Source organism: Emydura macquarii, unplaced genomic scaffold (assembly GCF_026122565.2).
Source record: "Emydura macquarii macquarii isolate MOO-44397 ecotype Brisbane River unplaced genomic scaffold, CSIRO-AGI_Emac_v2 contig_2988, whole genome shotgun sequence".
Classification (NCBI taxonomy): Eukaryota; Metazoa; Chordata; order Testudines; family Chelidae; genus Emydura; species Emydura macquarii.
In genome coordinates, this window is record NW_027133125.1 from 5,430,640 (window position 1) to 5,447,046 (window position 16,407).

The 16,407-nt window shown below is 58.1% G+C and overlaps 1 protein-coding gene across 1 annotated transcript in view; it reads right to left on the reverse strand.

Moving 5' to 3' along the window:
* Window positions 1-4,449: 4,449 nt before the first annotated feature.
* Window positions 4,450-16,407, reverse strand: part of CFAP65 (cilia and flagella associated protein 65) — a 47,821-nt gene continuing 35,863 nt past the window's right edge. Inside the window, exons 24-32 of the mRNA XM_067570052.1 lie at window positions 15,274-15,417; window positions 14,618-14,734; window positions 13,903-14,040; window positions 13,290-13,355; window positions 11,479-11,693; window positions 9,527-9,676; window positions 7,647-7,970; window positions 6,922-7,059; window positions 4,450-6,536 (exon numbers count right to left, since the gene is read on the reverse strand). Of these exons, the coding sequence (XP_067426153.1) occupies window positions 6,413-6,536; window positions 6,922-7,059; window positions 7,647-7,970; window positions 9,527-9,676; window positions 11,479-11,693; window positions 13,290-13,355; window positions 13,903-14,040; window positions 14,618-14,734; window positions 15,274-15,417 (1,416 nt within the window). The 3' untranslated portion in view covers window positions 4,450-6,412. The remainder of the gene's footprint in view (window positions 6,537-6,921; window positions 7,060-7,646; window positions 7,971-9,526; window positions 9,677-11,478; window positions 11,694-13,289; window positions 13,356-13,902; window positions 14,041-14,617; window positions 14,735-15,273; window positions 15,418-16,407) is intronic.

Sequence of the window (16,407 nt, forward strand, 5' to 3'; positions counted from 1 at the left end):
GGGCGGGGCGGGGCGGGGCGGAGGGAAGGAAGAGGGGGCCGAGCAGTGGGGGTGCAGAAAGCAGCCGAATCTAGAGGCAACCTGCATCCTTGCAAATGAAAAGGCAGCACGGAGGGAGGGAAAGGGGCGAGGGTAACTGGTTCCCTGCTGGGTGGGCTCTGGCAGGGTCTGGGCAGAACTCGGGGGCCAAGGATTCAGGCGTGGGTGGGCCTGGGAAAGCCGGGGGAATCAGAGCGCCCCACAGGCAGGGCATAGGGCCTGGCCTATGCGCTTTGTCCCCAGACGTCTGCGTTTCCGTTCAGCCGTATCAAGATGCGCCTTGTTAGCCTGTGCCCGGCTGACCGAGCCAGGCAGGCCGCACTGTCCCCGTGACCTGTCCGCTTCACTGGTTCCCACGCCCCCCATTTCTGCGCCACCTGCAAACTTGATCAGGGAGGCTTTTGTGTTTCCTCCCAGCTCGCCGACAACGCTGTTAAATATTGCAGGGCCAAGACCCGATCCCGGAAGGACCCCCCCGGAACAGGCCCGTTGGATGAGGAGCCCCTGTTCGCACTGATAGTAGGAGACACGCCCTTTTAAATCCATTTCAGGTGGGCCGTGTTCTGTGTTTTTAACCAAAATGCCGAGCGGTGCCAAGCCAAACGCCTTCCCGAGGGTCTCCTGCCCCCCCCCAGCCACCGCCCCGCCCACCCCGTCCAGTTCAGACCCAGGAGCGGGGCCGGTTTCACAGCAGTGTAGACACTCAGCACCACAGCCAGACTCCCCTGCCAGGAACCCCTGGGGTACGTGAACGCTGGGGTTGTAAGCTGCCACTTCTCCAGTCCCAGCAGCCGCCACTCGCACGGGTCCGAGATACAGCGACTCGCGCAGCTAGAAACGCTCCGGACCTCACCGCCCATAAGGTGCCCGCAGGATCCCCCTGGACCTGCTTGGACTCTGAACTAGGCCGTGCAAAGCTGGCGGGACCCCGGCACCGTCGAGGGAGAGACTCCAGGGTGAAAGCCGGGGGAAGGAGGGCAGCCCAGGCCCCGCTCTGCGCCCGGCTCTGCGCCCGACGGCCATGGAACGGACCAGCTCCTTCCACAGCCCGGAGACCTGAACCGACGCTTCGGCTGCCTCTGGCCCGTTCTCCCAGACAGACCACGCTGGAGCCTGACTCCACGGTTTATCCGCACAGCGGCAGGACAAGCTTCCCCCAGACCACCCAAGGGAGGGCGGGTTTGCGATGCAGGCCCTTGCCCCCATAGGAACCAGACTGAGACACCCCCGTCCCCAGCCCACCTCAGACAAGGTCCACGACGCAGACATCAGGGGAAGGGCTTCCACTTCCCACTGGCCTGGCCTGGCCATAGCAAGGAACAATCCAGCCCCCCGTAACAATCCCTGTCTGGCCTAATGGGTGGCATCTGGCTTCGCCACCGTCCTGTGCGTGACCTTGGGAAATTCACTTCATCTCTCTTCCCCTCCCACCCTTTGTCTGTTTTGTCTATTTACACTGCGAGCTCCTTGGGAGAGCATGCAGTGTTGGTGCAGCACCTGGCGTGCTGGGGCCCTGATCTGTGTCGGGGTCTGAACAGCACCCGGCATGCTGGGGCCCTGATCTGTGTCGGGGTCTGTGCAGCACCTGGTGCACTGGGGCCCTGACCTGCGTCGGGGTCTGTGCAGCACCTGGTGCACTGGGGCCCTGATCTGCGTCGGGGTCTGTACAGCACCTGACGCACTGGGGCCCTGATCTGTGTCACGATCTGTACAGCACCCGGCGCGCTGGGGCCCTGACCTGCGTCGGGGTCTATATGGCATCCGGAGTGCTGGAGCCCTGATCTGTGTTAGGGACTCTAGGTGCCCCCATACTAATAATTATGAATTGTACATTTTGGACCAAGGGGACTCGCCGCACCCAAGGGGAGAGGACCCGTTCGTTAGAACAGCGTGCCGTTAACCGACGGAGGGGACTCTCTCTCGGGCTGAGGTTCTCCCCATCTTTCTGCCATACAAGAGGACCCTGCAGCCCAGGCCCTGTGCTGGCAAAACGGCGGAGCGCCGCTGGTCTCTGTCTCCCCGAGTCATGGTGGGGCAGCAGAACCTTGCGGCACCCGGCACTCACCGCCGCTCCCAGGTGCTGTTTTGTTCTCATCTCATTATCTCCCAGACAATGGAGTGATTCACCTGGTGTTAAATGTTTTAACGAGTCAGGATCCCGTCTGTTCTCCCCCCTCAGGCTCTCACCAGAAGCGGGGACCAGGCTGGCGCGCAGGCGCCGGAGAAGAAAAGGCCGGGTGTGCATATTGTATTAAATCCATGGCGACTGATCTCTGCTGATAGCCAGCACCATGAGGAGAGCATCTCATTGTAGCTGCCCCTCGGGGGAGCGCGCCCTGACCCTGCTCCTGCTCAACAGACTTCAGTCGTTTCTCCCTCTGGATATGTCGATTGCCTCCTGGAAAACATCCAGCATCCCAGCCCCCAGGGACCAGACCACAAAACACGCACCAGGCCAAGGCAGGGGTCTGAGCATGCATCACCCCTGAGGGGCTGGGAATTACACAGCTCCGGGTGCTGGGCGGCCAGGATTCAGGCCTGGACCATGGCAGGTGTAAGGGGGGATTGCTCATAAGACATCAGGGCCATGGACACAAGTTTTCTCCCAGGGGCCGGAGGAAGCAGATTTCCAGTGACCTGTTTCCCTCAGTCCCTGGGGCTTCTCAAGACGCTGGATCCCAAAACAGCAGCACCCTGGCATCCTGAAACGGGTGCTGGGCGTATCTACTGCACCCTCCATCTCAGGACCTCGCCGCACATCCCAGCTCTGGGTGAATTCCGTCTCTCCGCCACGGATGAGCAAGTTTCAATGCCGCCCATGGTCCAAATGGGATAAACGAGATGAAGTCGCTTGCCCAAGATCCCATGGCAAGCGAGCAGAAGCGCTGGGAAGAGAACCCAGGAGTCCTGCGCCCTCCCCACCCCCCCCCACCCCACCCTGTGTGTGCCCCATCAGATCAGCCTTACTGGGAGGAGGGTGAGGGGAAAAGGTTGATCCGTTAGCTGTGTAGATTCTCAAAGCTCTCTTGGACCGTTGGTAGACGTGTTTAAAGTGTATGCACATTCCCCTCCCACCCCACGGCCGGGCAGCAGTAACTATGGTGACCAGGGTTTGCAGGGGGGGGGAGATGAAAACTGGCCCCACAGCGAAACGTTAAGTAACGTTTCTCTAGACCGTCGCAGGCAGAATCCACGATGGCGCTGCTAACAACGGACCGTGGCTGCCCGTGCATCGCTACCAGCACGGCCTGTTTGCTTTCCAGTGTCACGCCATTAACGCATAATAACGCTTAGCACTTTCCCAACACTAACTCGTGTCTCCTGCCGCCAGCGGAGACCCAGAGCCACTCAGCCCAGACCACAGGGGCCGTCGCACGAGAAGGCAAGCCTGCTTGGCCTTGGTCCCAGGCTCCAATCACTAGCCCGGTGTGCCTCTCTCAGCTTTTCCACCTCCTCCCTGCTTCTGTCCCCCATCGAGCTCTGCTGGGATCACACCCGTGGGGGCGCACAGGTCCGTCTTGGCCCGGGTGATGCAGATTTCAGGACAGAGACAGAAGAGGGGAACAGATCCCGTGCTGGTTTCACAGATCTAGGAGTGAGTCACGACCAAGGGCAGAGAACGCTGTGGAGAAATGGGCCAAGCCCAGAGAGGGGATGGAGCTTGGGGTCATGCTGCTGGTGGGACGGGCCATCTTCATGCCATTTCTCCCTGTTGAATTTGCCCCATCGCTGTACTTGAAGAGCACAGCACAGCGCAGACTGAAGACCGTCCTGCCACCTCTACAGATCTTTCCTTTATGGGACAGGCAGAATTGGGATGCACCTGGGAAGAAACTGGCCAAAAGAACCCTGTGAACAGGATGGCCTGGGTCTGTCGGTCCAGGGGTAGCCCTCTTGGCTTTAGCTCTCCCACCTACCGTCTAAATACTTCCACGGCTCTCAGCACCGGTCTCGGAGCATCTCCGACAAAGGGCAAGTCTTGCTTTTTGGCCATTCTACCGGCCAGAGGAAGGGCTCGCCACCAGGGAGCTAAGAGCAGCAAATGGGGGTCCATGCTGCGTAGAGACTGTGCGGGCCTTTCCCCTTCTAGGGCTGCTTGGCTTACGAGTCATAGATTCCCAGGCCAGAAGGGACCATTGTGATCGTCTGCTCTGGTCCCCTGAGTAACAGGCCAGAGACCTGCCCCAAGAGGGTAACTGTCTACGCAGCTGCCAGCTAATGTAGCTGGCCCTTTAGCTGAGCTAACAGAGGATGGTGCTTTCAACCCCGCAGGGCCCAGGATCCGTCCCCACTGACAAGCGCTCCGATGCCCCCAGCACGCCTTCGCCCCACGCTGCCCCAGTGCCGCAGCTGGGCAGCCCGGAAGCAGAATTTCTGAGACGCTTGGGAAAGGGGAGTTTGTGACAGGAAGTAAAGAATGCAGCTGACGGGACAGCCTGGGTACTGGGCGCACCCCCATTCTTGGCGCGAGCCTGGCATCGGCCTGTCCATTTCACACCCCATTCAAAGACGGCTCCCTCCAGCAGCCCTGGGACACTGGGGTCAGCACTGACTCAGAGAGGTGGGGAGGGGGGCAGCGCCCCCACCCGGCTCCCTGCAGGACAGCGAGCCCTGGACCAAAATCGCCCTGGGGCTTGGGGCCAGTGCTGACACTGAGGGGAGAGCGGCTCCCATTGAACCAGGCTGAACTTGCAGGATGTGCCAGGATCCTACCCACGCTGTGCCAAGCATTACACACCGGACTGGAGCAGGGTCACCGGCCAGGCAGCCACGGATCACAGGCTCTGCCCAGCCCCAGACAGCAGCCAGCGTCCTGCTGCAAAGAGCTGGGCTGGAAGGAGGGGGCACCTCACGCAGTGCTCTCGGCCAGGGGGAGAGGAGAGCAGAAGGCCCTGGGTGGGAGAACTGGAGCCCCAGCTCGGAGGAGGAGAAGGAGCCAGACTCCAGCTGGAGGCCCCCCCGCCGTCCCCCGGCAACGGGGCTGAGCTCTGGAGCAGCCAGATGGGACCTCGCTGTCTCTCTGACAACAGGAACAAACCAGCCCTGCGGCTTGGAGACATTTGCAAACACGCACCTCCAGCGCACAGCTGTGTGCTGGGCTCAGCTGGGTAACGCACCCGCCCATACCCCAGGCAGCTGCGGCCACGCGCCCCTCCCTCACTCCCCATGCACCGGGTGTATCGGGTCAGTACAACAGGACCCGCATGCAGAGGAACATGCAGTGCCAGCCCTGGGCAGGCTGCTAGCTCAGGAAGGTGGTGCCAGCCCGCACTGCCCTGCGTGCTAGGCACACGACGGCTGGCCTGGCTCACAGCCACGGAAAAAAATGGCAGAGGTGAGAGGCTCTATGGCTGCATCGTGCACCCCTCGTTTTACCCCGTGCAGGGGCTGGCAGGAGGGGAGGGGCCCACCCCAGCTCAGCCATGCTCTGCTGAGAGACTGGCCTCCCCCACTCTGCCCCTCCCCAGAGCCCGGGAAGCCTGGAAGCAGAAGAGGTCCTGGCTGCACCATGTGGTGCCTTTGCTAATGACAAGGGTGCCACCTATCGGCTACTGCTAACCCAGCCTGTTTAGGGCGAAGCCTCTTTCTTTCCTCTGACACCCGTGTCTCGGCCCTGTTCTGCCTGCCAGGCCAGGGGTGCTGAGGGGGAGACACAGCCAGGCCATGCACAGTCCCCGTGGGTCCCCATCCCCCCGCCCCGCATGGGAGCAGCATGAGCGGGCGTTGCAGGGGCCGGGGGCCACATTCACCGAGGCAGGATGCCTGGGCCGGGAGGGGGACGCTCGGCTGTGGCGGGAGCTCAGTCAGGACACCTCAGCCACAGCACACACTCGTATGGAGAAGAGCAGGGCCGCACAGGCCATTTTATTTGGGTGCAGCCAACCCGGTCGCTGCGCAGCGGGGGGCCGTTGGGAGCGGAGCTGTCCCAGTTTCACGGACGTTGGGCCTGGCAGCAGCAAAAGGACCTGGGCTCGGGCCGTCGCTGCGGAGAACGAGCTTGAACCGCAACAAGGCGCAGGGAGAGAGGGAGCTCCTCGTTAGCGATACGCAGGAGTGTTCAAACCCCCAGGCTGGTGGTTCAAAAACAACTTCTCCTCCCGGGCAGAGCCTCACTCGAAATGCCCAGCTCGCCGCAGACGGGATGCCCTCCACACTCACTGCCGGGTGGCTGAATTCGCTCGGATGCAACCACCCACCTCCGGCTGCAGGGCTCCCTCTGCTCTGACCTGGCCGGCCGGGGAGAAGACCTGGTCCCAGTTAGCCTGCTGCTGTGCGGGTCCCAGTAAGCACTATGGCCGCTGCCGTCCTCAGAGTGCAGACTGAGCACTGAACCGGCCTTGAGTGGGTAGCGGTTCCGAGTCACGCCAGCCATCTAGGGGGACAGGACAATCTGAGGGCAACCCTCAGTTTCCTTGCCTTCCCTGGGGAGGCTGGGCCCAGGCCCTGCCGTGCACGACAGCGATGCTGGCTGGCCAGACGTGGTTGGGCTGACGCCTCTGAAAGAAAAGAGATTCCCGTTGGACCTGGCAGCATCCGGCCTGCAGACTTTCCTCAGGGCTTCCTGCAAGTCACCCTCCTCCTCTCGCAAACCCCTGAGGGAGCAAACTATTAAACGGGGCCACGCGTGCACTGTAGGTGCCAAGGGACTCAGTCGTGGACCCTGCAGTGGGGTTGTGGTGGCAGTCTCCTGCCTTGGAAAGGCTGCGAGGTCACCAGTTGTGAGGAAGCATTTCGGGGGCAACCTCCCCTGTCCACACGCAGAGCGTGAGCCGCGGGCAGACGGGACGACAGAGAAGTCCTGTTGTCAGGGGTGGAGGTAATCTGCAGCCTGAGGTTCCCTGCAGCACAGAGATGCCTCTGCAAGGCATCCCCTCCCCTTACCTTTGGGCAGAGGAGGGGGGCAGGGCGATCACCCTGGGACGGGCCGTCAGAACCACTTCGCCACGGCTGGCCTCCACCATTATGTTCTGGAGTGTGTTCTCCAGCATCAGCTCCACCAGGTTCCTGAACGCAAGCAGCCTAGAGAGACAAGAGGCGCAGGCAGGGGCTGTTTAGTGCTCCAGGAGAGGGCTGTCAATGGAGGCACCTCTACAGCGAGGGCAGCTGGGATTCCCCGGGGGGACACAGGGCTCCAGCAGGTGCTTCTGCGCACAGGCTGCTGCTGAGGTGCCAGGGCCAGCCACAGAGAGAGTGGGGAACACAGTGGAGAAATGCCCTTCCCCTGCAGTAGCCCGGCCGCCCTCTCAGCACAGACGGTGCCTGAATCAGGATCTGATAGGCAGGAGCCTCCAAACCGCCCCAGCTGAAAACCCTCCCGCATTTGCACAAAATCCATTTGTCCACAGCTGCTCTTGCGCTGGGGTCAGGAGCACTGCATGCTGGGACTTGTAGTCTGCATGGGCCGCACCTGCCTCCATCCGAAAGAGGAAGTGGCCAGCGGCTGCGTGGTAGAACTCAGGGGGTGGCTTTAGCCCACAGGCCACACGTAGCGCATGGATAGCCCACTGGAAGGGAGACAGATTCCTGTCCAAAGGTGACACCCATGCCAGGCTGTGTGCTCCCATGGGTGTCCGGTCTGCGTCACACCAGCCAGGGCCCCTCCTCACCTGGTGATCTTCTCCTTCTGCTCCCTTAGCTGTTCCTGGTGAAGGACGTCACACCAGCTGTCCAGAGGCTCCCTCCCAGCGGCCTTGGCAGAGGTGACCGGCCTCATCTCACATTCTTCCTTCCTCTCCTCCTCCTCCTCCTCTCCCGGCTTGTCCTTAGCACAAGCGCCCGGGGAAGGAAACACTCTGGAGGAGCTACCCAGGCGCTGCTTCCTGCCCTGGAGCTTTGCTGACTCTTCAGACCAGAACTGGTGGAAATAAGGCATGGGCTCAGCCAAGCTTCTGCTCACTGCCTGGTGGAACTGGGTGTCCTCCAACAAGCCTCTGAGATGGGAGGGAAAGTAACAAAGGGATCAGAAACAACAGGCCGTGGTGACCTCTGACGTAAGTAGAATCATAGAACCGTAGGGCTGGCAGGGACCTGGCGAGGTCGTCTAGTCCAGTCCCCTGCACTCAGGGCAGGACCAAGTAATATCTAGACCACTCCTGACAGGTGTTTGTCTAAGCTGCTCTTAAACATCTCCAGTGATGGAGATTCCACAACCGCCCTAGGCCATTTATTGCAGTGATTAACCACCCTGACAGTCAGGAAGTTTCTCCTGATGTCCAACCTAAACCTCCCTTCCTGCAGTTTCAGCCCATTGCTTCGTGTCCTGTCCTCAGAGGCCAAGAAGAACAATTTTTCTCCCTCCTCCTTGTAACAACCTTTGATGTACTTGAAAGCTGTTATCACGTCCCCTCTCAGTCGGCTCTGCTCCAGGCTAAACAAACCCAGGTCTGTCAGTCTTGCCTCAGAGCTCGTGTTTTCTAGACCTTTCATCATGTTTGTTGCTCTGGACTTTCTCCAATTTGTCCACATCCTTCCTGAAATGTGGCGCCCAGAACTGGACACAAGACTCCAGTTGAGGCCTAATCAGCGCAGAGCAGAGCGATAGAATTACTACTTGTGTCTTGCTTACAACACTCCTGCTAACACAGCCCAGAATCATGTTCGTGTTTTTTGCAGCAGCATTACACTGCTGACTCAGATTTAGCTTGTGATCCACTCTGACCCCAGATCCCTTTCCACAGTTCTCCTTCCTCGGCAGTCACTGCCCATTGTGTACATGTGCAACCGATTGTCCCTTCCTAAGTGGAGCACTTCGCATTTGTCCTTATTGAATTTCATCCTATTTGCCTCAGACCAATTCTCCCGTTTGTCCAGATCATTCTGAATTATAACTCTATGCCATGGGGTCCATGTCCTTGCCCGTGTAATGACCTCTAGGGATCACTGCAAGTCAGCGTAAGTTAGAGAAGCCCTCAGGCTGCTCTCACTTGTGTCAGTGACCAGGTTGGCCCCTTGCTAGCCCCAGGACGGGCTGAGCCAGGAAGATGGCATCGATCCCTGAATGCCTATACCCAGAGCTCGTACAGCAAGACAGTCTTCATGAAACATCCTCCAGTGGGATCTCGCAGCCCTCTGCTGTGTGTGTTGCAAAGGCCCTGGCAGGGAGATTGGCACAGCATCTGAAGCCAGGACACAAGACAATTCCAGAAGCCAGCAGGCAGCTGGGAGACACGAAGGAGAAGGAGCTGCACTGATATTTATTACAGCTGTCTCCCCAGCAGCTGGCCAGGCACGTGAGGGAGAGATGCCCATGTCCTCTATTCAGCCATCGTGCTCCTGGCTTAGCATGGCCGGCTATGCACAATCTCCAGGGTAGGGCTCCGGTGTCCCTGCCTTTCACTGGGCCCGATTCCCCATTCCACCAGCCAGGCACAACAGAACAGCACTGACTTCCCTCTCGTGGAACGGAGCAGAGAACCGGGCCTATCCCTCCTCCGTCCCCATTTCAGCTGGAGGGACACTGACTACGAAACGGGAGAAGAGTCTGTACCTGATCACAGCAGTCAGCGTGTCGGTCACCACCTGCATCTCCTGTTCGGAAGAGCTAGCCAGCGCCAGAAGAACGGGGTCAATCCTGACACCTCCCTTGTCTTTCCTGCTGTCCAGAGCCTGGCTTTCTACCACCCTCTGCTTGAGATGACTGGAAAATGAGAAGAAAAAGCAGAGGGTCCTTAGAGACCAGGTACAGTGCCTGGAACGCAGCAGGGGTCCTGCGGGGAACCAGGAGGTGATCAGGTCATTAGAGTTGGAATCATCCACGCTCATCACGAGGAGTTGGAGGGGGCACCTGGCTTACTCGCCCTGCACCAAAACTTGCTCTGTGCAGAGAGAATCACAGCTCTGAAAACCATAACAGGGGCTTTGGAAAAGACCAGAAGATGCAATACGGCCCCTCCCTCTCCTGGGCCCTGCAGGATCCATTGGAGGGGTGAGGCAGTAGAGCAGTGGGCCGGCAGAGCTGGCAAACAGCTAGAAGCAAAGGCGCAGCAAGGGAGGGCATGTAAGTGCGGGCGTGGAGCAGAGGGGCACCCGTGGGTGAGAGAATGGATGAAAGAGAACCCCGTGCCACATGCAGGCACTGCAGAGACAAGCAGCTCCCGCCTCGGGTGACAAACGCTGTAAGAAGGGTGTGCAATGGCCGGATCCAAAGGGATTTACTGATGCCAATAAACTGCAGTCAGTCTGAGACCTGGCCAGGGACATACTGAGGGGAGGGCGGGGGGGATTCCCCCGGGCACTGGTCAGGCCCTCCTCGAAGAAGCCACCCCCGGCTATCGCGGGCGGCCAGGGCCCAGCGGCCCTGCCGACCCCAGCTCAGGCCTGCCAGCAGCTGAGGACTCCTGCTGTGGGGGAGCAAGCGTCCTCCCAGCCCCTCCACCCCCACGCTGGGTGCAACGAGGGAACCGCAGGGACCAGAACCCGTCAGGCCCTCCCCTCCCTCGCTGCTGCGCGGACTGGGGGCATCTGCCCCTGTCACTCCCCCTTCCAGCAGCACCCGCCGCCCCCACAGCAGGGAGGGAGGAGTGCGGGAAACGGGCCCACAGACACCCCCGTGAGCGCTGCCCCCGCTGCCGCTGACGGGTGGGAGGGGCGCAAATGCAAGCATTGGCCCCTGGGCGCCAGAGACCCACAGTACACCACTGAACTTGGCTCTCAGCAGCATGGCAAGGGCCCTGCCCTCCCCCTCCCCGATTCCAAACAGCAGCCTCGCGCACCAGCCGACGCGAGTTATCTGTGCACGCAGAAGCCTAAGGGAAGGCGTCAGCAGGAGAGAAGAGAGGGGATATGTGCTGGCAGCACACGAGGGAGCAGTGATTGAAGCCCTCAATCGCCCTCATCCCAAGGGCCCGATTTGCCCCTTGCGAGCAGCTGCTCCTGATTTACATCGGTGTCAGTGAGGTGTCAAGGAGCCTCCCCAGGCCAGCGTCAGTGCGCTCTGGGGGTTACAGTGCGTGCACGTCGATGGGGGAGCCGTGAGCTCGGCCCTGGCTCTGCTCCAGACTAGACAACTAGGTGCGGAGGGATCAGAGCTGCTGCCAGCGAGCTGGGCCCCACCAGAGTCAGAGCCCTGCGCGTACAGAGCAGAGGATAATTTTTCCCGAGCGAGGGGAGGAAAGAGGTGGTGGGTTCTGAGCTGGGGTGGAGGCAGCAGCCAGCAGAAGGGAAGACAAGGTGCCACATGGATGCCAGGTGAAGGGACAGCCAGAGCACAGGGGCATACACGAGCCAGGTGTCAAACCTGTTCTCCCAGCCAGATCTCAACTCAGATCGCTGGATTCAGCCTCCCTAAATTCCCCTGCAGCTCAAGGAGAAAAGTCCCCATGCAGTTGCTGTGCATTGTGAAACAGCTGCCATGTTTCTAGTGCTAGGGTGGAGACGGCGTACATGGGCTCTGGCTCAGGGGGAGATGTAAATCCAAACAACAGCCTTGTGTTCTCTTACTGGCAGAGGAAGTGCTTGGGGAGTTCGGAGCAGAAGTTGCTCAGGAAGTCGTCCATGGAATGGGACCTGGCTGTCATGCCGAGGTGTAGCAGGTAGGACTTGGGAGGCTCTGGTTTGGCCCACAGTCCGCTGGCTTCTTTGTCCGTCAGGTGCCTCCTCTGACTGCGGGAGACGGGTGGATTGGGGACATGGAGGTTTTTAATGGGAGGTAGAGTCTGTTGGGGAGGAAGAAAAATTAGCCATTTATTGAGCCTACTGCTGGCACGAACTTCTCCTCCAACACTCTGCACTGGTGCAGGAAGTACCCAGAAGCGGGTATGGATCCCAGATCTCAGATTATGAGCCACACGATAATCAAAGAAGGAGGAAGCACCAAAACACAGAGGCCGAAGAAGATGAAATGAAGACTTAGCCCTCTATCCAGCCTCACAACAGCGTTAGCAGCAGGGCCAGCTTCCTCCTTACACTGCCCGAGACAGTGCCTCAGCCTGCCCCAGAGAGAGCTCCCCTTGCCGTGGTGTTAGCCCGGGTGATCGGTGCCCAGGTCTGAGTGCCCTGGTTAGTCTAGCACAGGGGTGAGCAGCCAGACTCCAAAGCCCTGCCCCAGTCACTGCATCCCCCGTGTGTCGCCTGGACCTCTGGGGGCAGCTCCATAGGTCTTTGTGCTACACTAAGCTGAGTCGCTCTGATTCTTTCCCAGCGAACGGAGGGAGAGCTTGCCTGTTCATCTCGGCATGTGGGGTAATTGTGGGAAGGCGCTGGAAGACTATCAGCACTCGCATGATTTAGCCTGCATCTTCACTCACAAGCCCAAGTGAAAGCCTCTAAGCCCAGTCATGCCAGCTATCTCTAGTTCACAGCACCATCAGACTCAGGTGAGAGGGTTTTGTGTATGGATGGGAGGGGTTAGCGGCAACACCCGGGTCAGAATTCATGTCAACTCTGCAGTGAAAACAGACCCAATTCGGTCTCTGTGGTCACTCCTTGGCTTCTCTGCTGGCAAAGGGACACTTCTGTTGTGGACACCCATCTTCCAGGAACTAGCTGGGACCTCCCAACTCATTTCACACGGGGGAGGCAGGTCAGCGCTAGCAGATCTCACAGGTTCCAATCAGGGACTAGACCTAAAAGCCTATAGCTTCAACCTACACTGTTCCTCCCGTCTCAGTCACCTCCCTTTCCCAACCAGCCCCCTTCGATTCCAGTCTAACGTACGGTGACTGTCCCCAGCTCAGCCACCTCACACTCGCCCCCAGAAACTCCTCGAACTGCCCCAGGCAGCAAGAGACTCACAATGCCAGATGCACACAGCCACCTTCAGTCCGTCCGTCCTACAGCCCTTGCTCCTGGAACTCGCCTTCAGCCCTGAGACGCTCTCCAACAGGTCACACACTTCATCTCACCGCCCCTTATAATACAGCCCCTCCATGGACCTGCTCACCTTCCGAAACGCCCCCTGCCACGCAGTCAATGATGAACATGTGGACTGCGTCTGGCAGGCAGAATCCTCTGTCCACGGTTCCAGACCTTTCACCCAACAGCATCTCGTCTCCAGCCAGCAGTGTATGTTCAGCTCCAATTTAACCCACCTCTTCTGTACAGCTACCAGCCGACAGACACGGCCAAACAGCCTAATTCTTCTAGGTACAGACGCCTCCTCTCAACTTAACAGTCCAGTCTCCCCGGCCAAGAGTCCTGCCGGCTCTGTGCTCCCAGCTCCTCCAGCCTCCTCGTCCTGCACGCTCCAGTATCTGCCTAGCCCTTTTACCCGCTGGTCTCATTCCTCTTTGGGGGCTGGAGCCCGGTCTTACCTTGTACTTTCTGATCACAGCGGGCAGCTTAGTGAGTTTTCCTTCTGCAGAGGAGTCTGATGAGCTCTAAGCGGAGGAAGGAAAACCAGAGTGAAGGAAGGATAAAGCAGAACCAAGCTCTGCTTTACCCCCTCCCAGCCACATCAGAGCAATCTGATCCCGAGTTAGTCCGTTTCCAGGGCCTCTGGTTTTGCTTTTCACCAGGCTCTGAGCAGATATTCCCTTCCAAATTTCGGATGATCTTTAGCAAATTCAGAGTTTGCTAGACAATGACCATTCTGATTTCCTTACAAGGCTGCCCCATACGCCAGCCCTTCTCCAGCGTTACACACGTAGCAGGAGGGACTGAGATGTTCTTATGGGTGAAGCAAAAGACTCGGAGCCAAGATCATCTTGGGGTTTAATATCCATGGAGTAACTGGCCATGTGAGCTTGGGAAAATGACAGGAGCACTTCGTCCTGCCATCGGCCCAGACGGGTTTATTTTTAGAGAAGGCTCCTCACTCAAACCCCGATGCTCCTTTGCAGCTGAGAGGCTGGAAAAACAAATGACACAAAAAGAAGCTCCTTGTCCCCTCGGGGAACTGAGAATTCCCAGGGAATTGTTCCTTACTCGAGCACGTTGCTTCAGATTGCTCTCGGCAACCAGGTCCTTCTCAGTGATGACGAATTCCATAGTTTGCCGTTCCTTCTCAGCTTCCCACTCCTGGAGCGCCTTCTCATACTTAGCCAGTGGCTGCTGCATGAAAACCTATGGAAATAACCCTAGGTTAGAAGGAGCACGGCCAGAAGAGAGGTGTACAGAGCTGTCCAGGTCACTTTCTTCCTTCAGCAGCGTACGACCATGGACAGTGTCTGATTGACTCTCTCTGGCTCACAATACATGACATCAACAGTCCAGCGAGTCGGCATTCAAACCGCTGTGTTAGACCGGACCAGAGCCTTTTCCCTGGCCAGGCCTCCCAGCACCTTGCAGGATATGCCCGGAGCCCTACAGAGAAGCAGGGCAATCTCATCTCACAGGAACCCCAGCGAGTATAAGCAGGACGGGTGTATCACACACTCTCTGCTCCCAAGTGCCCCAACTCAGTGACTGCCCCAGCTGAGTCAATTACTCATTACATAAGCATTTCTCACACTTAATCTTCGTGTGACAAAGCACAGATACAGACCCAGCTCAGCCATGAGTGGGGATCAAACCCAGAACGGGTCTCCAGCATGTGAGCTAAAGGAGAACTCTGTCATCAGTAGCAGGCTCTAAGTTGCTGGGGGCAGCCACTAGAGAGACATGATGACATCCCTGAGCCAATGTAATCGGCAGGTCTCACCTCACACACCAGATCCATGTTGTAGAAGCATGCGGTCCCAGACGCCTGCAGTGTGATGATGCAATGGGTCCCATCCCCGGGCTGCACGACTCCCATCTCCGGTATGATCTGTAGCATCTAAGACACAGTGAGGACTCATTACAGTGACCTATGCCCAGGACATCTCTCCTCCCCAGCTGGGTAACACTGGGCCTCGGGAATTCCCCTGGTCTGCTCTCCACATGAAATCACTAGACCTGGGATGGATCCAGGATCCACATTTAAAGAGCTACCACAGATTTCGTTGGTGTGGTAAGGTGATGGGGACCCAGGCTTCCCAACAGGAGGTGTGAAACACTACTGCAGTATTCCAATTCTACGCTGATACAACTCCACTCAAGTCCAGTCTCCAGACCTCCCAGGCACGATCTTCTTCTGAGCCCTGGTGTCTTCGCCCAAACCCCGTCATTACCTTCAGGTTTCTGCTCCCCCATCTGCTGCCTAATACAAATACCACACCCATTAGACTGCCAGCTCTCCACTGTACTGATGCAATCAGACCTCAGGGCCCTTTCATGGACAAATGCTGCACAGCTGAAAGGAAACTGAAGAGAAAGGCAAGGTGGCTGCAGAAGAGGGAGAAGGAATCAGACTGGCTGAGACCTAGGAGAACTCACCTCACCGGCGTTAGATGTGCCGATGTGCCAGGCAAAGATGACCGCCTCGCTCTCGGAGGCATTGTTGAGAAAGAAGAGCCGGCTGGACTTGCTGTAGACTGGGATGTTCCCAAGGCAAATCCTGTGCTGGGATAAGAAGGCTGTCTGAAGGAAGAGAAATAAGGCATGAACTTCAGGCAGAGAAGATGGATGCGCATCCCACAGAGACATGCACAGCTATACCCTGTATCCATATGATGTCCAGCAATCAATGGGTCACAGTGGAGATGCACTCATCATTTATTTAATGCTAGACATCCGGTTCCAACAAGACAATTACTGTCTGATCCCAGGGCCATGCCTGTCTTCCAGGGTGGGGTTAGCAAACTAGGGCATGTGACTCCTCCCGCTGCGCTGCCTCTTTCGGCAAGGTGGCCATCCCCTCCAGGAGCAGGAGGTTCCAGGCTGTGCAGTGTAACAACACTGCGGAGGTCGTGCTGGAGCTGGGTTAGGCAAGAGACATCACTGCAGCACAAGAGTCCCAGCCAAGCCAGAGTCTCCAATCAGCGCGGCTGCTCTTTGGGCAAGTTCTGACGTGCCCCACTCAGTAACAGTGGGACACCCCCCAAGGGCCTGACTCAAGACAAAATCCCCACTGACCCGCCTGCGAGCTCTGGGTAAGAGGCTCGTAACTCAGCCTGTTAGTAAAACTTCACATTTGACACGCGCAAGGGGCTGTAAACGCTAACTAATTACACTGAACTGTTGAGATGTACACTGAGCTGTTGCTTCAGGTTACAAATTTCAGAACGTCCTAGGGATACTGATATGCATGGCATTCTAGAGCACGTTTTAAATCGCCCTCTTTGCTTTCTACATGAGTGTGATTTTCCTTACGGGAAGCCTGCTCCGCTCTTACTAAGACCTTGTCTATGCTACAGGTTACTTCCATATAACTTATGTCACTCAGGGGTGTGAATAATCCACACCCCGGGTGACGTAAATTGTACCGACCTAAGCACTGGGGTAGGCAGTGCTAGGTTGGCAGGAGAGCATAGTGATTGCTTTCTCTATGTATAACAGGGGAAAAGGTGGCCGGTGGAGCTTCTCCCGCTGACATAGTTACCACCTCTCATGGAGGCAGGACTTATTAAA